The 24,760-nt window shown below is 39.9% G+C and overlaps 1 protein-coding gene across 1 annotated transcript; it reads right to left on the bottom strand.

The window, feature by feature from the left end:
- Window positions 1–439: 439 nt before the first annotated feature.
- On the bottom strand, window positions 440–24,088 carry LOC116254775 (brefeldin A-inhibited guanine nucleotide-exchange protein 1). The gene is made up of 11 exons (XM_031630347.2): window positions 22,800–24,088; window positions 6,085–6,402; window positions 5,618–5,954; window positions 5,087–5,509; window positions 4,682–4,971; window positions 4,287–4,560; window positions 3,449–3,954; window positions 3,038–3,359; window positions 2,209–2,560; window positions 1,403–2,073; window positions 440–1,213 (listed from the first exon to the last, which is right to left on the bottom strand). The coding sequence occupies exons 1-11, from the start codon at window positions 23,774–23,776 to the stop codon at window positions 602–604; spliced, it is 5,082 nt and encodes a 1,693-aa protein (XP_031486207.1). The 5' UTR covers window positions 23,777–24,088; the 3' UTR covers window positions 440–601.
- Window positions 24,089–24,760: the final 672 nt, after the last annotated feature.

The following is a 24,760-nucleotide window of genomic DNA, read 5'->3' as shown; positions in this document are numbered from 1 at the left end:
GGGTGACTACTTGTTTTTCGTGGTACCTTATTTTAAAAAGTACAGTGAACATATAGATTGGGTACAACCGTGAAAACGCAAAACTTAATTGCATGGTTGCAGTAAAGTTATAGGTATTAAATTCAAAACTGGATATGGACCCAAATTCAAAGAGTTGAATGATCGTCCTTTGAAGCAAATACATGTGTTTGCTCACGAAGAACGAAAATAGCACAATACAGCAGAGTTCTCACAACAATTTTATAAATCAATCAAAAACCTCTTCAACATCAAGATTGTCGATATCGATATTGGACCAAACAACGGAAATCATTTTTAGGAAATATAAAATAAAATTCCATACCTTTCAAAACAAGAAACGATGAGACATCGAAATTCTAGTTATCATAATTTTCGAAAATATAAAACAAAATTCCATACCTTTCAAAACAAGAAACAATGAAACGTCGAAATTCTAGTTATCAGAGGCAAAACATATTTATATCAACTGTACATTTGGCAGACAACATATTTGACCAGAGCCCCACATGCACGCACCCGCACCCGCGCGCACACACATATACAAACGGACACAGAGAGAGATAGAGAGAGCAAAAAAAAATTACAATATTATTATTGGGCCTATACAAAATTGGAATAAATCCCTCAAAACACGCTGCACTTCACCCGAGCTATGCTCACAGCGAATTAAATTTACCACCAACGGGAAAAAGCGACAGATGTATTTCTTGAATGTATCCTTCTCTAAACTACACAACACCTGCAGGGTTGACACCACCAAAGAAGTGCGAGCAGCCAGCTCTTCCTTCTTTATTGTCCCCAGGGGAATGACCCACTTTGCCTTTGGCCGGTCACCTGGGAGCTGCTGATTTTGTATCGGCAGACCTGCACAATCGAGGTATATTTCCAGTATCTTCTCACACGCTGCAACCAGCTGCAGCTCTATGCCTCTGTCTTCTGATAGAGATGGGTTGTCGTCAATCAGTGTCTGCAGGAACTTGAGATAGTTTTGGTAGGAATCGTTCTCGAGGTGAAGGGAAGGTGGATCAGAGACCTCCAATATGAGACACACTTTGTGAAGTTTCTCCTGTAGGATGGCATGGGAATTCATCTCATGAGCATGGTGGCAGATGGACGAAAATGTCTCCAAGAGGATCATAACGCTTAATGGTGTAAGGGACTCCCTATGTGTCTTGTACAGATCCATCAGAGCCTGAAAGCAACAAACATGAAGATACAACAATGCGATGAATTGCATAAGTTCCAAGATAAGCATTAAACAACAAACATATTTTGATCAGAACAATGTGACAGCAGTTCATCACTAGATATTTTCCAGTTACTGTAAAAAATATCAGTAGATTCTGAGAAACATTCGAACTGGTGCTCGTTAAATGTATACCTGAATTATGAGTAGTTGTACAGCTATATGTCCTTTCATTCTTGAGACACAGTATGAGGCTACCTGTAGACTATCATCCTCTGGTTCATCATTAGGCAGCTCATTTTCAGTAAACAAGTCACCTTCAGGATATGCCTCCACACTGTCAGGTATCTCAATCCCATCCATTGTCTTTTTGATAAGTAGAAAGCTAGGTTGTGTTGAAGCAGCTGCTTCTTTTAACAAGAGGAGTATCCCCTGCCACTCATCTTCTGAGAGCATGTTCCCCACGTTACTGGTCAGGCGTAGGAATGCAGATACACCAATGCTAGCAAAAGTGGGATTTCTAATGAAACTAGTGACAATCGAAACCACACTTTTGATCTGCAAGCGAACTATGTCAAAGAAACCAGAAAACAAGTCAACAAGATATTGTGCTGCCAATGCACAAGTTTCAGAACTCCAAACATTTTCAAGAAGAAGCCCTTCTATGTCCTCTGTCGACTGTCCATCTAATGAAACTCCCTTTCCATGTGCCACGGTATCAAAGATCGGGAAGACCACGGACTTGTACACTCTGATCCAGAAAGAGAGCGAAAAAAGATGTCCATGATCACGCAACGTATTAAAGAGCACCTCCAATGCACTTTTTCTTATGGCTGGTCTAGGATCAGAAGTGAGTTTTGAAAGACCTGAAAATAGTGGTACTTCCAGATTACTTTTATACACTATAGAACAGATCAACAGAAGATGAATGAGAAATTGCCATAAATAGTTTGTTTCTTGAAAAAATCATATTTGACTTCTCACAGAAGGCAAGAGGTTACCAGTCAGTAAGGGAACCCAGTAGTACACATGTTCATCCTTATCAGTAAATGTGTGATTGTCAGGAACATCACCATTCACTTGATCAGAAGCTTCTTTGCTTCCTTCATAGCATATTAGCCCTCCCTCTGCCAGTTTGACAGCACAGAATCGAAGAAATGCTATAGCATTAAAGCCAACATCACTATTGTATCGGCTTGTTGTAAAAGCGATTAGGCATCTAACACAATCTGTGAATGTTGTAGTCTCTGTCTCAGTTATGTAGGGAAAATAATCACGAACAATTTTTTCTATAGTCTCGAAGGCCAGTAACACAATATTCTTGCGTTCATCAGAAGCAGCAGTAGTGAAAACCTGCAAACAGGAGGATTTAATTGAATTAAAAGTTCCTAATGCACATGAATTGTTGAGAGATTTCCTATTAAGTTCTGTCAATATGACACCTTAACTATGTACGATTCTGTCAATATGACACCTTTACTATGTTCAGGGAAATTGAGCAAGCCTGCAGAATAACTCAGAAAACCCAAAAAACATTAACTTATATGGTTAAAAGAGTATTTAGAAGCCAAAAAAAGATAACTTGGTCGCTAATAATTTTCTGCAAGAAATTCAACCAAATTCAGGAAACCCTTCAAAAGGAGAAAACAGAAACACTTACAAATTTTGTACAGTTCGTAAATTTCCTACAAGTATTAGACGATCTTACAAGTATTAGACGATCTTACAAGTATTAGACGATCTTGTGGAAAAGAGAAGATATTCTGAAGTCATTAAGCATGCACACTGAGATTCCGGAGTACAGAAAATACACATCTAACTGAATCTTACCATAAAGACACTCTTCCAGCCAGATTTGACATTGCTAACACGAACGAGGACCATTTGAGAGACACACCGAACAATCAATTCCCTAATTTCTGCGGAGTTGCTTTTCTGCATAATAATAACAAAAGGCTTCAAGAATTCACTTTGAAAGTTGTAATTGGCCAGTTCTTCACGTTCCAAGAACTTCATAGCCAGCTGCCTCAACGAATCCATGACAAAAATGGAAACAGAAAGATTCTCTGATAGGCCAACTGACACAAAAAACTCGCAAAGAACTTGCCATATACGAGACCACACCAACCTAATGCGATTCATGTTGTAATGCCTGCACAAAGGATCAACCTCAAAAAATTGAAAACTTCCATATCAACATTTTCTGATAACCTAGCCAACCAAATGAGAGAAGAAGCTTACGCAATCTCAACAATTTTCATAAGGCTGAAAACCCGAGGATCTGATGGAGATTGCAATTCTGACATAGAAACTTTGCACAAAGCCTTGACAAAAGCAACAATGGCCTCACTGTTCAGCCTTTGACTATGCACAAATATGTGATTCAATTCATAATTTCCAATCTGGTCAAGCATGTTCAAATTGGAAATCAAATTATTTATTTGTTCTGGAGTTATAGGGCCCGTGACGTTAACTGCAGGAACAACACTGTCATATGACCCCCCTCGAAGGACAGCCATGATACCTGGATGCTGCAGAGCAGCTCCTTTTTTCTTAAGCAGCTGATGTGCAGGAGACTTCGGTGCTTTTTCGTCTGCTTCCACTTGAGGTACTGCAGGAAACAATGAATCAGGTGGAGCACCTTCTCCTAGGAGCAGTAAATTCTCAAATCTGGAAAGACATGTTAAAATATGTTCCCAGGCTTCTTGCAAGTAGTTTCCATCTTCAATTGCAATGGATATAATAGCCTGCAGTTGCAAAATAGAAGTAAAAAAACTTTCACTAGCTAGAATACAAAGTTCTATTGCCACATACGTTGAGACTTGCTGAAAAAGCATGCTTGTTTGACTTCAAAAAAAACCGAGCAGTCCATTTTCATAATAACAGGCAGAGAACTAGTTTTATTTGTCAACGAAATCACCCCCTCAAGGGTTTGTCTTCAGATTTCTATTAACAAAAGCCAGGACAAGTGACAATTCTACAGCAGATAGATAGGGATTAAGTAGCGGCCAATCTTTAAAGCTGAACTAGAATAAAGATTTGCATCTTCAGCATTAGTAGACTCTTTCTTGAAGATTACCTTAACTGCTTCAACATTTTTTTGTTTCATGTCAGCAGCACAATGAAGAAAAGTAAACTTCGCAACGGATGTCACAAAAGCATCTCTTTGAGTCTGCATATACATAACTGCAGTAACATGTACTGCTTGACGGAAACCTTGCAAGCACTGGAATGCAATAACCTTTTCATCACTCTGGTCAAGGTTTACACTGAACGCTGCAAGCATTGGTGCCCAGCAGACCTCTACCATAAATCGTAGAATTGCCACATCATTAACCATGTAAAAGATAGACCTGTCACATCAAAAAATAGGAACTGTTCATAAGAAGGGAACTAATGATCAAAGAAAAGAAACTGTTTACATAGCAAGAGAGTTATGATGAATAAATTGCAAGATGGACCAGATTAGCATACTCTGATTTGTTTGTCTTCGCTTTAAACTTCTCCTGGATATGCCTCAAAAGAACATCATTTGCACCTAATGCTTTTTCTTCTGGCTGCGTCCAATTGACTAAGTTAAGAATATTATCCAAGCCAAGCAGCTTATTAATGCTGTTGGCTTGTTTCTGTGGAGTTGAAGTTTCAGCATTCATTTTTATTTCATTTTTCACAATTTGATCATAAAGGGACCCAAGATAATCTTCTGGTAAATCCTTCCCATTATCAATTCCTCGATTATTCCGAAGGAAATCTGACTTTGACATCTAGAATGGCAAAAGACAATACATTAAATATGATCCCTAAGCACTAAGCATCTAAAAAACAAATTACGTGCATAAATGCAAAAAAACAAGAAAAAGGGCATGATGACTAGGCAACCTTATCTTTAACCATGCTGTTGTGTGCATCTGTGTTGAGCATTATCACAGAGTAAGCAAGAACATAAGCAGTGTCAGCACTACTAAAGGAGTTTGGATTGCATTTACAGTAGCGCTCCGCAAATTTTTCCATTATACGATCAATCTTCTGTGCTTCTCCAGGCAAACGAAAGCCTCTAAGAAAAAATCTGATTGCTTCACCAAAATCCATTTTCTCAAGATTCATGGAGTCCACATATGCATGCATAACTTTCAGTGCAAATTCTTCTCTCTCCCCTAGGTAATCACCAATCATTGTCTCATTCAAGCCAGCAGTATTCTTAAGAAAGGAAGCTACTGCTTCTGGAGTTCCACCAATTTTTTTTGCACCTATTAGAAATTCAATGCCCTTGCTTGGTTTACGATTGAATAGTGAAATACCCTTCTGCATTTGAGAAGACAACACACAAGGATCAAGAGTGGCCACTGGATAATATTCTTACATTTTACTACACGGGAGAAGAAAATTCAAAACAATGTTACAAATTTGAACCTGCAGTTCTATCTTATATGCACGCCGTTGCTCTAGATTTGCAGCTTCTGATAATTCACCATATGATTCAGAATGTAGGTCATAGTCTATTGCAGATCCCTCTTCACCATTTAACATAGAATTGTTTTCAACACCCAAGCTATCTAAATCAGGATCCTTTGGTGGACGTGTTTCTACAACACGTAGCTGTTGATCCATCCACTGCCCCATTGCTTTTATGATGGCAACCAAACATCTCACAGATTCATGCCTGAAGGCAATATCCTGAGCTGGGGACAAGGTTGTCACCGAACCAGGAGGTACACCCAATCCGGTCTTTAACAGGCCATTAACAATCCTGCAAATATCTGAAGGAATTAAAAGCATTTTAAAATTATCTACCTAATCATAACTAAAGAAGTAATTCATATCTGAAGGACATATTTGCCAATATAACATATCACTCAGAAATTCAACAATGAACAAACCTTTCAAAGATATTTGGTGACTCAACATCACAATCATAGTTCACAAAGATATCAATCACTAGCTGTGGATCTTCACACATCCTTTCCAACAAATTTAGAACGGTCATCTTCTGCAAGAAACTTGGCTGAAGCACATTTTCTAGAACTCGAAGGACAAGCATTGGAAAAAAAATGCCAATTTCAGCCTTCAAACCAGACCTTAACCTTGATAATAAACTCATGAACATAGAGCATAATAGTTGGAAAACACTCATCACTGACAAGGCACTGTTCTTTAACAGGGATAGGCAGAGATATTGTCTGGTAGCGCCAAGAAACCTGCATACAAAGATGTACACATGCATAAGAATCTAGACATATCACTAAAGGGCAAAGTAGAACTAGAACATAAAAACGGACAGCTGGGAAAAGAAAAAGTCATTATCCACAAACAAGTGAGGACCACATAGAGCGTTATACCTGAGAAGATAAAGAACAATCTCTCCAGAGACCCAAGTCTCATATAAAATATGAAACAAGAAGTAGAAGAGAAAAAGATCAGTTAAGTCAGAGGTTTTTTAATTGGACGTTTGAATCAGTCAATCTGCCTAGTGTTATGCCACAGACTGTAGTTAAGATGACCACAAAATTAGAAACGCATAGAACTGCTTCTACTCCACTTCCAAACAACCTAGCCTATTTTATTACCACTAGGAGAGAGGAAGGAATGAAGAATTTATGTACCTTAAGACTAAAAGTTGAGACACTTGAAGACTATGAGACAGATAAATCAATGTCAAGACATAGTCAGCACTACAGACTCAGACTACCTTCAATAATTTCACTTCTCATTTTGCAATTACTTCCAATTTTTCTTTTAAGGTTTTCTATCAATATATTCAATTGAATGAAACTAATCCTTTAATTTGATCTTTTTTACTCTAATATTAAGAGATTATGCTCGTTATAATATGTTCTATTACTTTAAATTAAGAATTTTTTTGACCTTTAAAACTCATCTAACATGCTTGGAAGCACTATTTTTATTATGTTTGTAGACAGACATATTACATCTCATAGATTTTTTCAGTGTTGTACATATCGTACAATACGGGGCCATGTTATATGATATGTGTACCATAGTGATTCAAAATTGCGATATGATACACACCCGTATCATAAAAGGGTTGTATATCGTGCCCTATGTCACCAGGTTGCGCCATTTTTGGACCCGCACCCGCGTCGACACGACGCAGGTGTGGGTGCGACCCAGAATCGCACCCAACCAGGTCAAAGGTGAGTCTTGTGCGGTCAGCCACACCCGACTAAAATAGTCAATTCTGGACGCGCACCCGACTCGCATCAAACACGAGTCAGGTGCAGTCAAACCGCACCATGTCTATTTCGGTCCATTTTTTGGGGTTTTTTTTGTTTTTATTTTTAACAAAATCAATTTAGGGCACGAGACTTCGCCCCTTGCCACTGATCTCCCTCTCTCTGTCCGCTGCGATTGTCTCTTCAACCAGCAGTTTCCTCTCCGTCCGCCGACTGGCGTCCGCTGCTCTCTCCGATTTCTACCTCCACCGGCGGCATCATCTCCATCCGGTGTCTCAGTTGTCTCTCCGATTTATTTGTCCACTGCTCTCTCTCCATTGGCAGTCGATCGTATCCTCCACCCGCGGCATCCTCTCCTCCACCGGCGGCATCCTCTCACATCTTTCAACTTCTTCTTCTGTTCTTCACTCACGATTCACGAACGAAGCTGCTTCATCTTCGTCCGGCGTCTCTGCTGTTTTTAAATATGATTTTCATGTTTCCTCTATTTCTTGTTAAGCATTTTAGTATCTGTGATACGATTTCTTGTGGTAGTTATGCTATTTCCCCGTACAATCAACATCTGAGATGAATCCATTTCAGTGTCTGGCTGTCTGCCCTTCGTCCCTTCCCGCCGCTCTCTCCAGCATAGCCTCGTCAAGTTTTAAATTTTTAATGATGTTTCTTATTTCTTTTGTTTTATAATGATGAAGTGAATATTTATTCCCTTATTGTGGATAGCTGCAGTAGAGTCTCTGCTGGTTTCTTTGAATTGCTCGATGTCATTATGACACTATGCAGGAAATTTAGTATTATAAGCTGGAATAGGGAATTCAAAGTGATACCTTTACTGTCTTGTTCATTTCTATTGTTGTTATTATAGGCCGCAACACCGCTCTCAGATTGTTTCTCTCCCGCTTAGATTGTTGTTATTATTTTTGTTTGACCGTGAATCAGGTTGTGCAATGTGTACTTGTGTTAGACATTTTTTTTGTTATATATATATATATATATATATATATATATATATATATATATATATATATTATAATAATAAATTAATAATAATAAATTAATAATAATAATAATAATAATAAATACTCTCGCCGCACCTAAATTTTTTGAGATGTGCCGCACCAGCACCGGCACCCGCACCCCGCACATGGGTGACACAGATCGTGCCTGTAATAAAGGCCCCGAATCGTACGATACGAGTCAATTTCATAAAAAGGGGGACCGAACCCCCTTTTTTATGACATAGCTTTTAAACTGCGCCCCTCCTCTATTTCTAAACACACCCTAGATTTGGAGAAGGGGGAGAGTTTGCTGATTTTACAAAGAAAGCATCAATTTCGCAATGAAATCGCCAATTTAAGCACAGATCTACATGAGGGTTGATTCATTCTCATTGGAGAAATGGAGCTTTTCCGACTTCTTCTATGTAATGTATATAATCTCTCGTTTTTACAGTAGATTCATAGCTGACAGCTGTTTTTTACTAAGTTTACCATAGGTTTTCATTCTTTTGTGAAGGTATGTCATTGTCGGATCCCACATGGCCATGGTGCAAAAGGTTGAAAGAGAACAATCAATTAAAAATCCAGCGTGACTATTTTAGTTAGGAGAGATTATTAGAATGAAGCACCATTTTGTAGGGACACAGTGATGTAGAGGAAACCAGAGAAGCTTTTTCCACCAGTTGTATGTCAACAATAGATATGATTAATGCTTTCCATTAAAAAAAAATTAAAACAAATGGAAGAGGCAGAAGTAGGCATGGTGAGCCTTTGGAAATCGAGGAAGAAAATGAATTGAAGATGATGAATTTAGTCAGTCTAACAGATCTAGATAGTTCAAAGGCCATGAGAAATGAATCATGTAAGAAGGAGGTATATCTGACCCATTTGGGAGGAAGAAAAGAGGTGCACCAGATACTAGGCGTGGCCATGGTGGTGATGGACCTGATGGTAGAGTTGCAAGTGTCAAGTCTAGTGTTGGATCCATCAAAATTTTTTTCCCTTCTATATTGCCACAGATTCTTAGGCCCATATGAGAGTACAGACATAAATGATGGCAGGGAAATGGTTTACGACATATGTATTCCCATCAACACAGCTAATTCATTACAATGTCATGCTACAGCAGATGCAGTTGCTTCTATAGGCCCTAGATTTAAAGTGTTGTCATATCAATAGTTGGTAGGAAAAATTTGTGATGCTATAGTCAAGCAGAAGCATTACGGCAAAGGATGGACTGAAGCACGGTCAAGAACACTTGCGAATTTTCTTGTTTATTGTTTTGTAGAATAGTAACAAGGAAGACGATCGTAATGTGGAAAACCCTCGACTCGAGGGATAAAAAACCACGGTGGAGAAGATCTGGTGCCCACTAGCTGCCAGTCTCTATCTCTCTCTTAATTTTCATTAATTCATGAAATTAGGGTTGCAAAGGTTTATGTTAAATACTTATAGTAGTCAGGTGGAGGCTTTCTAAAATATTAAAAAGTTGAAATAGGTCCACTTAATTATTATCCTATGTTTAGTGGACTGTTTTTGTAAATTGGTAACACACCCTAGTCTCATATTAATATGAGATTAGGGTTACGTGCAGCAATAAGAAAAGTTCCTCTCTCTTTCTCTCATCCTCTCACTTTCTCCCTCTATCTCTCTCGCCCCTTCTTCTTCCAATAAGCAACATGGTATCAGAGCCGTGAACCTAGGGCTGTACAATCTAGGGTTTCATGTCTAGGGTTCCTTCCTCTTCTCACCACTCTTCTCTTCCTCCCAACTAGGGTTTCACGCCTAGGGTTTCTGCCGATTACAAAGCAAGCAAGTTAATTTGTTGGTGGAAAGGGGCTAATCACGTTTAACATATAGAAACGTGATTAGCTTCCTTGTGTTGTCGTTGGAGTCGTTAAAAAAAAATGATGATAAAACAGATCTGAAGCTGTCATTCAGATCCAAATAATGATGGTGTTTGGCCAGATGATGTGGCTGCATGGTGAATCAGATCAGAATGGTTCTGATCTGACCTATTGCCTGCGTGGAAGATCAGACCAGTAGTGGATCAGACCAGAACGTTTCAGATTTGATCTAGTGGCTGTCGTGGAAGAAGATGAGATGTTTCAGATCTGACCTATCTGATGCCGTGAGGAAAAAAAAAAAAAGGTCAGACCAGTGATCGTCTGATCGGTTAGGATAATCAGATCTGCTTGGTACCTGGTGGATCATAACTGGCAAAAGTGCCTGTACGTTGTCTTGGCAGATCTGTGTGTGGTTGATGCCACAAGCTGAAATCGTGTGAAGTTAATGAATAGTCGAAGTTGCGTGGAGCTGACTGGTTGTGGTGAGATGTACTGTCAGATTTGTGTGTGCTTGAATTGATGACTGCTACCTTTATCTGAAAATAGATTGCTGAATATTTGCTGCCTGCTATCGTCTGAAAATCTGTTCTTGCTGCCAGCTGAAAATTTGATACTTGCTGTCTGGTTTGTGTTCAACCTACTGCACGTTCCTTGATTGTAGTCTTTGCACATTGGTTTTCTACTATGGCTGACAGTAGTAGATTAGAAGGGTCTAATGAATACAAGATGGCTGGGAATTCTTTTTCGTATGGAACCACAATCAAACTCGATGGGTCGAATTATGAGATATGGTCTAGAGTTTTTATGATGTCTGTGGCTGGCCATAAAAAAAATATGTTATTGAAGAAGATGAACCCCTTGAGAAAAAAGGGAAATATGCCACATGGGATGAAGATAATAACATTGTAATGGCATGGATTATGAACAGTGTAGAGTCCCGTATAGCTCCAACAATTTCATACTACACCAAGGCCAAAGAAATGTGGTCTTTTCTGAAGAAGACGTACTCTTATGCTACGAATGTCATTAGAATTTTACAATTGGAAGAGGAGTTGTGTAACATATGGCAAGGATATCAAGATTTGACACAATATTTTGCTACGTTGACTACTGCGTATGAATGATTAAAAGCTCTTCGCCCACCGTGCAAGCACTGTTATGCATCACATTTTGAAACTGGTATGGTAGCAAAGTTTTTGTCTAGATTATCTTCTGAGTATTCTGTGGCGAAGTCTCAAATTCTCACAGGCAGATACTTATAATAGACTGAGTCGCCTTGCAGTCACTCTTACTCAGCCTACACATGACACCCCAGTCTCTGCTCTTGTGATGTCAGGCGGACGTAGCCATAATTCCCTTATTGGATCTAGGGGACGTGGTACAGGTCGTGGTGCAGGACGTGGCAGATTTCAGTGCTCCTATTGTGGTAAATTAGGGCACTTAGAGGATCGATGTTGGGATAAACATCCCCACCTACGTTCTGCTGGTCCTCAAGGGCGTGGTGGAGGAAGGACGAATGCAGGAAAATGATCTTCTTCTTCTACTGTGACTTCTCCACAGGTTACGGCTTCTTTGGTTGAGTCTCCAACTCCTATATCTCCATTATATTCTCTCAACTTAAAAAAGGAAAAATATGATCTGGTTCTTGCTCAGAGATTTACCCCTGCTTCAACCAGCATAGCTACCATAGACTCGACGTTCTCTGTTTGTGCCCCCACACAGGACCCAGGTATGATATGGATGTTTGACTCAGGAGCATCCAGGCATTGTCGTAATCAGCCACAAATGTTTTTATCGTTCACCAGGTTCACTACACCACAACACGTCGGGTTGGCTGATGGCAAGTTGTCCCCTATTCTGGGCAGTGGTGATATCTATCTCACGTCTTTTGGCACTATTACACATGTGTTATATGCTCCACGATTTCCTGTTAATCTATTATCTGTTAAGCAATTGGCTAGAGATTTACAGTGTAGAGTCATTTTTTATCCTGGTTCATGTTCTTTTCAGGACTTACAAACTGGGAAGATGATTAGTGGCGGCCAAGAACGGGAGGGGCTCTATTTCCTCTCTGTCCCTAACGATGTTGTTGCATCCTCCTTCACATCGAAGCCTTCTCCTTTGCAGTGGCATCTCAGGCTGGGTCATCCTTCTGCGTCTAAGCTTCGTCGTATTTTTCCAGATATTCCTGCATCAGAGTCATTCTTATGTGATGCATGCCAGTTAGGCAAGCATACACGTAGTAGTTTCCTTTCAAGTCAGAGTCCATCGAGTCAAAGTCCCTTTGATCTTCTGCATGTTGATGTTTGGGGTCCAAGTTGTGTTCCCTTTCGTTCACGTTTCTGGTATTACCTTGTTTTGGTTGATGATTTTACTAGAGTCAGTTGGGTATTTTTGTTACGGGACAGGTCTGAAGTCATCTGTATTATTCATAAATTTGTCAATGAAATAAAAACTCAGTTTGGTATTATTGTCAAAAATATTCACACTAATAATGCTCTTGAATTTAAATCCTCAGCTCTACTTCAATTCTATGCCAATCATGGGATTCACCCACAATATACATGTCCCCACACATCCCAACAAAATGGTGTTGCTGAACGCAAACATCGACAACTTCTAAACGTAGCCCGCACTCTCATGTTGCATACTCATATGCCTGCATATTTTTGGGGTGATGCTATTCTTACTGCATGCTACCTCATCAACAGATTACCCTCGTCTGCCATTCAAGAACGCATTCCCATTCAAATACTATATTCAGATCGACCATTATTTCATATTCCTCCCAAAGTGTTTGGATGCACTTGTTTTGTACACATCTTGGGCCCAAACAAAAACAAACTTGCTGCTCAAGTCGTTAAATGTGTGTTCATTGGATATCCTGCCAATCAAAAAGGCTACTGATCTTTTGATCCCCAGAATAAGAAAGAGGTTATCAGTGCGGATGTTACATTCTTTGAATCGCGTCCTTACTTCACATCAAATACCACTGTGACTGAACTCCCCGTATCTGTCCCTCTTCCTATTCCCTCAGTATCACTTGAGTCTATCCCCTCCTCTCAACCACGGTCATGCGATCGTTTTCGTAAACCTCCAATAGTCTATACTCGGCATCAAGATCCCTCTCCCAGCTGTCCACCAGAATCTTCTCATGAGGTAAGTTCTAATGATAAGACTGACTCAGGAAGAAATGATGACTATTCTGCAAACGATCTACCCATTGCTATTCGCAAGGCCCAGCGACAGTGCACAAGACATCCTATCTCTAACTCGGTTTCTATGGACCATTTGAGCACAAGTTTAGTACAGTTTGACCGAGCTATGGATAGTCATACTATTCCAACCTCTCACCACCAAGCGTTGTTAGATTCACGATGGAAGCAAGCTATGTAGGAGGAAATGAATGCTCTTCTTTCTAGGGAAACTTGGGACTTAGTGGACCCACCGATGAATTGTGACATTGTCGGCTCCAAATGGGTTTTCACAATCAAATAACATTCTGATGGGTCTGTAGAGCGCGCTTCAAAGCTCGTCTTGTTGCTAAAGGCTATACACAGACTTATGGTGTGGACTTCTTCGAGACGTTTTCGCTTGTGGCACGGTTAGGTACTATTCGCCTTATTATATCTCTCGCAGTTCAGCAGGATTGGCCCCTTTTTCAGCTTGATGTGAAAAATGCATTTTTATATGGTGATCTCTCTGAAATAGTCTATATGCAACAACCACCTGGTTTTGAACGACAAGGGGAGTGTTCCAAGGTATGCAAACTTAAAAAGGCTATCTATGGGCTTAAACAAAGCCCTCGTGCATGGTTTCATAAGCTCAGTGTGGTTGTCTCTAATTGTGGATTTCATAGGTCCCAGTTTGATCACTCGTTGTTTATCAAGAGGGGGACTTCTGGTATAGTGATATTGATTGTATATGTTGATGATATTGTCCTCACTGGAGAAAGTATTCACGAGTTAGCTCAGACAAAGGAGTTTCTACAGAAACACTTTGTCACAAAAGATCTTGGTCCACTTCGTTATTTTCTTGGCATTGAAGTGGCTCGCAGTAATAAAGGACTTGTGATGTCTCAAAGGAAATATGTTCTTCATCTTTTGCAGGAAACAAGGTTATTGGGAGCCAAACCGGCTACACTTCCTATGAATCCTCGAATTCATATTCATGATGATGACTCAGAAGCTTTTGACTCCCGTCCTTACAGATCGTTGATAGGGAAACTTTTATACTTGACTATCACTTGACCAGATATCAGCTTTGCTGTGAACAAGTTAAGTCAATTCATGGAAAAACCTCAGAAAATTCATTGGGAGGCTGCTCTAATGGTGGTAAAATACTTGAAATCAGCCCCGGGAAAGGGGTTATGGTTCAAAAAGGGAGCATGTGTGGACATAGAACCATATAGTGATGCTGATTATGCTAGGTCAGTAGATGACAGGAAATCTACTACAGGTTTCTGTGTCTTTGTCGGTGGGAATCTTATTTCTTGGAGAAGCAAGAAACAGAATGTGGTTGCTAGATCTAGTGCTGAGTCTGAATATAGGGCTATGGCCCAAACTGCGGCTGAGATGTCTTGGGTCAAATCCGTGCTTCTAGAATTGGGGATTTCAGTGACACTCCCAATGAAGATGTACTGTGACAATAGAGCAGCAACCTACATTGCAAATAATCCTGTTTTCCATGAAAGGACTAAACACATTGAAGTAGATTGTCATTATGTTCGAGACTTGGTACAAGAATGAGTCATTGACACCATTCATGTCTCTTCTGAAGATCAAGCTGCTGATATGTTCACTACGGCTCATCCCATTGGCGATTTCTTGAGAGGATGTAACAAGTTGAGCATGATTGATATCTATGCTCCAGCTTGAGGGGGAGTGTTAAGTACTTATAGTAGTCGGGTGGAGGCTTTCTAAAACATTAGAAAGTTGAAATAGGTCCACTTAATTATTATCCTATGTTGAGTGGACTATTTTTGTAAATTGGTAACACACCCTAGTCTCATATTAATATGAGATTAGGGTTACGTGCAGCAATAAGAAAAAGTTTCCTCTCTCTCCCTCTCGTCCTCTCACTTTCTCCCTCTATCTCTCTCGCCCCTTCTTCTTCCAATAAGCAACAGTTTAGATAGAGCTCAACATGAATAGCGGGTCAGACAGGGTCCAGACCCAAACCCAAACATACAAACACGTCACCACCCCCCCTCAAGTTGGGCGTACAGATCAAACATGTTCAACTTGGATACATTTCTCTTAAATGAAGTTGATGACAAGGCCTTGGTCAGAACATCGGTTGTCTGGCCTTCGGACTTCATGTAAGGTAGAACAAGTTCTTTAGCATCAATTCTCTCTTGAATGAAATGACGGTCAATCTCCACATGCTTCGTTCTATTATGTAATATCGGACTGTTGGCCAAGTCGATTGCAGACTTGTTATCACAATACATCTTCATTGGTCCCTTAGTTTTGATCCTGATGTCAGTCAATTCAGCCACAACAACTCAAAGGCCCCATTATCACAACTCTATATTCAGCCTCAGCACTAGAGCGAGAGCAAACGTCCTGTCTCTTACTTCTCCACACCACAAGATTTCCTCCCAAGTAAATACAGTAGCTTGAGGTGGATCTCTTAGTATCAACACATTTTGCCCAGTCAGCATCAGAATAACCCTCGATCTCAAGAGAGTCTTGCTTAATGTACAAGATGCCCTTGCTAGGACTCCTCTTCAAATAAATAAAATTATGTCAACTGCCTTTAAGTGAACATATGTCGGTGCACGCATAAACTGACTCATCACATTCACAACAAAAGTAATATCAGGTCTAGTAAGAGTGAGATAAATCAATTTCCCAACAAGACGTTGAGATCTTCCTTTTGCTTCTTCACAGAGGAGCTCCTCATCTCTAATGCTAAGTTTGTTTCTAGCATCTATAGGAGTAGGAGCAGGTCTACACCCAAGTTTCTCAGTCTCCTTTAATAAATCTAGAGTGTACTTTCTTCGATTTAACACAAGACTTGTGCCAGACCTAGCAATTTCAATGCCAAGGAAATATTTCAACTTGTCCTTGAGGTCAAATTCAAGGGTCAACAGTTCCTTTAACTTTGTTATTTCAACTTCATCATCACCTATGACAATCATATCATCAACATATGCTAACAGAAGAGTGACCTTGTGCTCCTTTCTCTTTACAAAGAGAGTGTGATCTCCATTACCTTGATAATATCCATGTTGTCTCATTACAAGTTTAAGTTGTTCAAACCATGCCCGGGGAGATTGTTTGAGCTCATACAAAGTTTTTTTCAACCTACAGCATTCTCCAGGTTCCTCATATCCTAAAGGCATGCACATATATACTTCCTCCTCGAGGTCTCCATTTAGAAATGTGTTCTTAACATCAAGTTGGTACATCATCCACTCATTTATAACTGCTAAGGAAACAATAACTCTGACTGCCTTCCACGTTGCAATAAGAGCAAACGTTTCCAAGTAGTCAATCTCATATTTCTGACTAAACCCATTGGCAGCCAAGCGAGCTTTGTACCTATCCACACTTCCATCTGACTTATATTTAATGGTGTAGACCCACTTGGATCCTACCAAATGAGCCGCTTCAGGGATATTTACCACCTCCCACGTTCTGTTTTTATTTAGTGCTTCCATTTCTTCTTGCATTGCATGAGCCCACTTGGGATTGCTCTGAGCCTCAGTAACAGTCCTGAGAATCACAACTATAGAAAGAGACGATATAAAACATTTATAGTTCTTGCTCAGTTTAGAATATGATATGAAATTAGCAATAAAGTGTTGAGTACATGACCTAATAGGCCGATACCTTTTCTGAAAGCAATAGTAACTCTTCATTTCCTTTCTCTGACCACCTTCAACCGACATCTCACAAGCACGATTTGGGTCATCCAGGGAAGGTGTAGGATTGAGACTCAGATTCTTGTTACCAATCAACTCACCTGGGACCTCTTTTGCAGTCAGTCTTCTCCTGGAGTAAACCTGCCCAAACAAGAGGTCACGCTCCTCATTCCTAATGGAGCAACCATCATCCTTTTTGTGCTCCAAGAGATCTGTAAATTCTTTTTTGTACTCCAGAAAGTCTGTAAACTGAATCTCTTAATTTGGAGAATACTCTTCTCTTATGGACCTCTTCCCTTGAAGAGAATTCCTACCAAAATAGGAAACATGTTCCAGGAAGCAAACATGTTTGGTTACATATACACGACCAATGGAAGGGTCTAGACACTTATATCCTTTTTGAATAAGAAAATAACCAAGAAACACTCCCTTAATCGACCTTATATCAAGTTTTCTGATATTAGGACTATGATTGTGAATAAAACAGACAGTCAAAAACCCGAGGTGTAAGAGAAAAAAGATTCACGACTTTGTGCTAACATAGAATGAGGCGTTTGTCCATTCAACACACAACTAGGCATACTAGCATACGATTAATCAAATATGCACTGGTTAGCACAACATCCTCCCAATACTTCTCTGGAAGATGTCATTGGAACAAAAGAGCCTTCATGACATTTAGCAACTGACGATTCTTTCATTCGGCAACCCCATTTTGAGGAGGGGTATAACTACAAGATGTCTCATGAACAATCCTCCTTTGCCGAAAAAAAACTATCGACAAAATGACAGATATACTCATGTGAATTTTCAGAGCGAAAGGTCTTAACAGAGGCTTCAAACTGAGTTTCCACAAGAATAATGAAACTATGAAAGTTTCAATGACATTGGGCACTTCACTACGGTCCTTCAACAAGTACACAAAGGTGTTACGAGAGTTAGGGCCGGTGTTATCTGTATCACATGATATGGATATAAGTTTGAGAAACCTATAAGATAGGCCTATAATACACGAGACGTCGGTGTATCATAGGTGTAACGCTCGTATCGTGCCATATGGGGGCCATCTCATATGATATGGGCAATTCGCTTCATATCTTACGATACGGGTAAGATATAGGGACAAACAAAAAAACTCCTTTTTCCATGCTTCTTTTTAAAATAGCTCTTCCCTTCTGCTTGCTAAACATCTCTAAGGGTTGTGGGAGGGCGAGTTTTTACTAGTTTTCTAGAAAAATCAATCATTTGTTGGTGAGGACATTCCATTTGAAGGCATTGAAACAATTAACGAAGAAAATGATGATGATTATCAATGATTGATGATGATAATCATGATATTTGGCACTTGGCAATGAACAATTATATGTTGTGGACTTGCGATACAATTTAAAACATTTTAAACTTGTGATTGAAGCTTATTATGTTATTCTTAATCTATGATTTCTCATTTCTGAATGTGTTATTGATAATTGATATACTATGGTTTATAAATGATGAATCATGAATGTTCTTTATGTGAGATGAGTTTTTCATATGGAATACATTTTTCCTTATTTTTTTTGAAGTTTTATTTTTTTCAATTTCTTTTATTTTTTTGAATTAAAAACTTAATTTTACGATATGCTACGCTACATTTACGATATGTTACAATACAACGTATAGGTCCGCCCAATTGACGCACGTTACGATATGCCTTTTACAACATTGGTTAGGACATCTCTCCTTCATAGCAAGCACTTTTTTCAATTCAAGAGGCTTGCTGAGCTCTCTACGAAGGAGAATAGGTTACTCTAATCTTAAAACCAAGAATGATAATCTCCTTGCTATTACAAGTTTTCGTTCAAAACTTCCAAAGTTTAAAGCACGTAAATCTCCATACTTTATGATTTCTCAAAAAGAAAATTCATGCCATCGATGTGGTGAAGTAGGACATATCAAGCCAAGATTCCTAAGCATAGAAGAGATGAACCTTTCAAAGATAAGGGAGTTGTTCATAATTGCTGAATCTGAAGAGAGTGCAAAAGAAGAATCAACATCAGTTGGATCAATATCTCTTGCACAATTCATGGAGGCTCTTGAACCACTCATGAAGCAAATTCGTCCATATCAAAAGCCACCATCTCTAACTCTTCACCACCAGGTATGTCTGCCTGGCTCTTAGACTCAGAAGCTTCTTCCCATATGACCCTAAATGAAGAAACCCTTTCAAATGCTATAATTTTGATGTCTCATTATCTGTTTCAACAGTTGATGGCACATCTTTTAAAATCAAAAGTGTTGGAAGCTTTTAGAGCTATGTAACATGGGTACGCCCCCCCGTCCGGTACCGATACGACACCGGTACCGGTACCGGTATGGCCCCGGTACGCGTTGACCGTACCAGGTACGGTCAACGTACCGGGGACCATATCCGTCCAAAATTGGACACGGTCAACATTGACCGGGTCCAATTTTGTCCATTTTTTTAAAACGTTTAATTGATTTTAACGTTAAAAAATATTTTGACGTTAAAAGAAAAAGGTAAAACGAAACCGAAACCTTCGACTCCTTAAATCTCGTCTCTCTCCGACAACATTTACCTCTCCGCCAAAGAAGCAGCGGCGACGACTGCGGCTTCGGCAGCGGCTGCGGCAACGGCGACGACAGCGGCGAAGACAGGAGGTGACTGAAGTTTTTTACATTTTTTGTTTTCATTTTAATCGGCCCCTGCCTTCGCCGCCGGCAACGACCGGCGACGGGTTTTGTGTGCTGTTCGCATGAAAGTGAAAACCCATCACCCCTCCCTCTAGCTCGCCCTTTCTCTACGGTTTCAAATCTCTCTCTCTCTGTTTCAAATCTATGAATACAAACCAAGATGTTGAATCGTAGGCCTCGACGTCCCTAAATCTTTGATGACCAACCACCAATCCGAGAGGGTTTCAAATCCCTTTCAAATATAATAGATGCCTCCTTTTCATTCTTCAATCTTCACTGTCTTAGAATATGAGGCCTTTTCATTCTTCATTGTCGTAGAATATTGTTGAATGTGGATTGCATTTGCCGGCAGGGTATTGTTGAATGTCGATTCTGGATTGCATTTGCCGGCAGGGCATCGAATGAGTGCTGCACTCATGCCGATGTTTGTTTTCGACCATGATTTATGTGTTTTGGACCATGATTTATGTGTTTTCGACTATGATTTATGTGTTTTGGACCATGATTTATGTTTGTGTGTTATTCTGTTTGCATTTTTTTGATATATATGTGTGAAATGTGAATATGTTATTCTGTTTGAAATTTTTTGATATATATATATATATCCGTGTGTGTACGGCCGTACCCCCGTACCCAAGTTTTTTGAAAATGGTCTGTACCCGTACCCGTACCGGTACCTGTACCAGCACCCGTACCCGTACCCATGTGACATAAGTCTTCGAAAATTCAAAAACTTTACAATTTCTAATGTTAGGTCATAGTGTTCCCAAAGATTAAACCTTAATATCTTATCTATTGCTCGAACTGCCTGACATGGACGGAATATTTCTTCCTCACCAAAGAGTAAACGCTATATATGATTATTTTATTTCTAAAGGCTCTAGAAGAAGAGAACTTTACTATATGAACCTCTTGGGCCTTCCAAAATCTTCATTTAATGTGATCATAAGAACTTATTGGAACTTTGGCACCAAATAGTAGGGCATTCTAGCATTTGGAGATTGTCATTCCTTTCTTGGAAGAAGTTGCAAAGATAATTTTACTTTCATGGGAAAAATGAAAATGTTATCTTTCTCCAATAGAACTTTTTGTGCTAAAAGACAGTTTGAACTTGTAATTCCAATATTTGGAGTCCCGCTCCTTGTAGTTTCTAAAGAAATCTTGTATTATGTGATATTTGAGTAACTTTACTAGATACTCCTGGATTTACTTTCTCAAACTTAAATCAAAAGTGTTCTCTAACTTTAAAATATCTCACGTGGTTAAAAATCAAGTTGAGACCAATATAGAAACTCTGGGAATGCCTTAGGAGGAAAATCTCTATCTAAGAAACTCAAAAAATATTTAAAAGACAATGAAATTCATTACCAAAATTTGTCCAACAGCACCAGAAGAAAAAGACTTGCCAAAAGAAAGAATAAACATGTTACAAACACCACTATAACAGTACTTACAAGAGTTTCCAAAAAAAAATTAATAATTGGGCTGAAATACCCTGACATATCAGTGTATGAAATTAATAGAATGTCATCCAAAACCTTCAATGGAGTTTCCCCTTCTCAAAAACTATTTAATGTTGAACCAGACAATAATATTATGATATAAGTCCTTTTCTCCAGTGGATAAAAATCATCCAAGGCTATATAATATGCTTTAATAAGATATTAAAAACCAAAAGAGGCATGATTGATATGATGTCAAAAAATGACAAATTGTACATTTCAAGAAATGTATCTTTGTTGAAAATGAAAGTGGTTTTGTATCAAGTAAGTTCAAGGTTAGTGATGAATATACATTCTTATTTGAATTATTTTGCTTTGTTGATGAAGTTTGTGGGAATGATAAATTGATTTCTTTTACAAATGATGATAATCGTTAACTTAGTTCCCCCAATGATTTCAATACATGTAGTCATATCTAAACCCATACTAGAGCAGAAAAACATTTTTAAACCGATTTATAAGAAGTCTCTTCCTTTTTCTAGAAGGTCCACTGGAAGCATCAGAGTTCCTCAAATATTTGTCTTTCATGAAACCCTTTCTTATATGTAGTCATATTCAAACCTTTCTAATATTTAGTCATACAACTTGTACAACATAGATTTACCATCTATGAGTTATTAGCATGGATATATATATCCAAATATAGAGAGAAAAGGAGAGCTTCTTTTTCTCTCACCTCTCACGTTCTCCTCCTCTCACCCCTTCTTTTTCATTTCTTTTCCACTAGTAATCCTCTCCACCATAGTATCAGCAAATCCCAGAGAAGAAAAAGAACTTGAAAATTCAATACCAAAATGGGGCTGGTTATAGGTAAAACTGTATATCTTCATTATAGGATGTTCATTGTTATATAAAACTGAACCCTGGCCTTGGGAGGGACAAGTCTTCTATCATTCCGCGTGCCTCAACTTGTTGATTTCCTCTCTGTAGAACTTAAGAAGGCTTTCCTTTTCAAACAATGGGAAAATATTTGGTCCTCTTCTCAGGATTCTCAATTATTACTGTTTCTGAAGAAATAATCTTACATGTTTCAAGTCAACCTATTCATTTGAGGATGAACTGTGGTGCCTAAAACTACAAACCAGGAAGACCTTACATTGGCTCTTACATGGATGGTTGTCTGAGTCAACTCAGCATGCTGGGAACACCACAATTCCCCCTTTCATACTAAAAATGTCCATTATCTGTATAGAGATAACTTAATTTTAATATTTTTGAACCCTATGAAATTGGTGAGGTGAGGTCGTCTCTGAAGAAGTGCTATTCCTTGGGCGCAGGACGTCGAGTTCCATCCTTAAAAGCGGGGACCTGTATTACGGGAACTCCGTAGGCGTCCCGGGGGATCCCAACTCACATCTCACACAAATAAAACTAATCATGAATTTCGGCAAGAGAGTCTACTAGTAGGAAAACAAACTACCATGCAGAAATCGATACAAGGATGAATGCTTCCGAGATAAAATTCTGGAAACAATTGAAGCAGATGACTAACCTTTCATTTACCCGCAGGACCGGTCCGGCATTCTCGACCACGACCTTCATCAGCTCAAGAGACAACAATTTGCCCCTGAGGAGGAGCTCGTCTTCTGGGCTCTCCTGGGTGGAGAATTTCATCGAAAACTTACAGAGGTTCTTGAACAGATAAAGGGCATCCTCCCTGATCCTGCTTTCCCCTTCCCCAGTTTCCTCCTTCGCCGTCGAATTACCGCCGCGATCGCCCTCCCATCCCTCCAGGACCTCAATGAGAAAGACCTGAACCGACTGAACTAGCCCCGATTCGTTAAGATTCTTGTCCGAGAGCTCCAGCAACGCCGGCACGGACACCGGATCGGCGCTCGCCTCCACGCGGTCAGCCTCAGCTCGTGCGAACACGATGGCGACTGTCTGCGCCAAGGCCGCCTTGGCGCAGATCCGATTCTCGACGCTGGTGCTGCCGAGGTAGACATTGTAGAATGTCTTGACGATGTGGATCAACGCGTCGCCATGGAAGCCCAGCGAGCTCGATCTGACGGATGCGAGGAGGGTTCGGAGGACGGCGAGCTCGACGGCGTTGTCGGCAACGGCGGTGCACTTGCAGACGGAATTGATAAGGAGGGCGGGGGGAGGAGAGGAGGCTGGATCGTCGTCGATCTGTTCGGCGTCGCAGCGGACGAGACCAAGGAGGGCGAGTCGCTGGACGCATTCGAGGGCGGGCTCAATGACCTTAGGAGCTGCGGAGTCGAGGGCGAGGGTAAGGGAGGCGAGGAACTGGTCGGCATCGGCAGGGGGGAAACCCGGAACGGAGGAGCCTGCGAACTCGGGCGAGGTAGAAAGGTTCTGGAGGCGGTCGAGAGATGACTTGCAGGCCTGCACCAGCTGTGATTGCTTCCTCCAGGCCACGTTCTTGATGATCTTGTCCAGCGACGGCCCAAGCACCCTCCCCGCTTTCGAAGGGCCGCCAAGCCCCTGAGACAAACCCGACGACGCCATTGCTCTCTCTCTCTCTCTCTCTCTCTCTCTCTCTCTCTATAGGAGAAGAGAGGGAGAGAGAAGGGGAGATCTCAGGAAGCAACGGGAGATCTGGGGGACGTCATACAAACGGAAATTGGAGAATTCTGTTGCTCCGGTCGTTCTGGTCCTTTGTAAACAAAGATGCGGAGAGGGAGGAAGAGAGAACTCCAGTGCGGAGAAATGGGCCGTGGTGGTGGTGGCCGGGAAGAGGCTCTGCGGGTCTTCTACGTCAGTTGGACACACAGACGGGTACCCTTCTTCGCCTGTGTCACCCTCTGAGTTTTTTCTTAATTTCTCCACTTTTTAGTTTGTCCGTTAATGCGACTGCTACGCCCTTGTTATATAAAACTAAATTGAATATATAAACGTATGTATATTACTCAAATTTAAAATTTAAGTTAAAATAGTTTTAATTGATTTTCAATAATAAAAACATGCAGAACCTTGTAACGTATCGGATTGTATTGTACCGTAACATAGAATAAACATACTCAGGCAATATCTAATACTTTTTCCTTATTTCATGGACAAAAAGAAAGGAAAACTTTTTCAAAACGGGGCATATGAACTTTTCTAAATTATGAAAAATGCACTTAAATTTATTTATTTTTGCTAGGTCCATTGTTAAATTCATACGAAATGACCGATTGTGGCCTTAAAAAATTGGCATTTCCAATGTACTTCTTTTTGCTTATAAGCTCAAATTTCCCTTGGGTACTCTGACTTGCACCACTTTTCTTTGGCAATGTAGAATTTTTTTAGGTGTAGGTATGTTTTTATTATATTGCTACATTTCCAAGCTTACTCGTAAACTTTTTATTTGAAGATATACAAAGATATTCGTTTCCAATGTGAACAAATAGTCGTTTACATCAAGAAACTTAAACCATTTATTTTTAAACCAATGCAAAATCGATTTTACTTCTTTTGAATATTATTATCTCGAGAACTCTTATAGGTTAT

This window comes from Nymphaea colorata, chromosome 1 (assembly GCF_008831285.2).
Source record: "Nymphaea colorata isolate Beijing-Zhang1983 chromosome 1, ASM883128v2, whole genome shotgun sequence".
Classification (NCBI taxonomy): Eukaryota; Viridiplantae; Streptophyta; class Magnoliopsida; order Nymphaeales; family Nymphaeaceae; genus Nymphaea; species Nymphaea colorata.
This window is presented reverse-complemented; position numbering and strand designations above follow the sequence as displayed.

Excerpts from the sequence above, each read along its gene's own strand:
- LOC116254775 (XM_031630347.2), bottom strand. The coding sequence starts at position 23,776 with ATGGCGTCGTCGGGTTTGTCTCAGGGGCTTGGCGGCCCTTCGAAAGCG. Across the intron at positions 3,955-4,286 it reads AAAATGTTGAAGCAGTTAAG|GCTATTATATCCATTGCAAT; the intron begins GTAATCTTCAAG and ends TTGCAACTGCAG. Across the intron at positions 1,214-1,402 it reads TACAACTACTCATAATTCAG|GCTCTGATGGATCTGTACAA; the intron begins GTATACATTTAA and ends TGTTGCTTTCAG.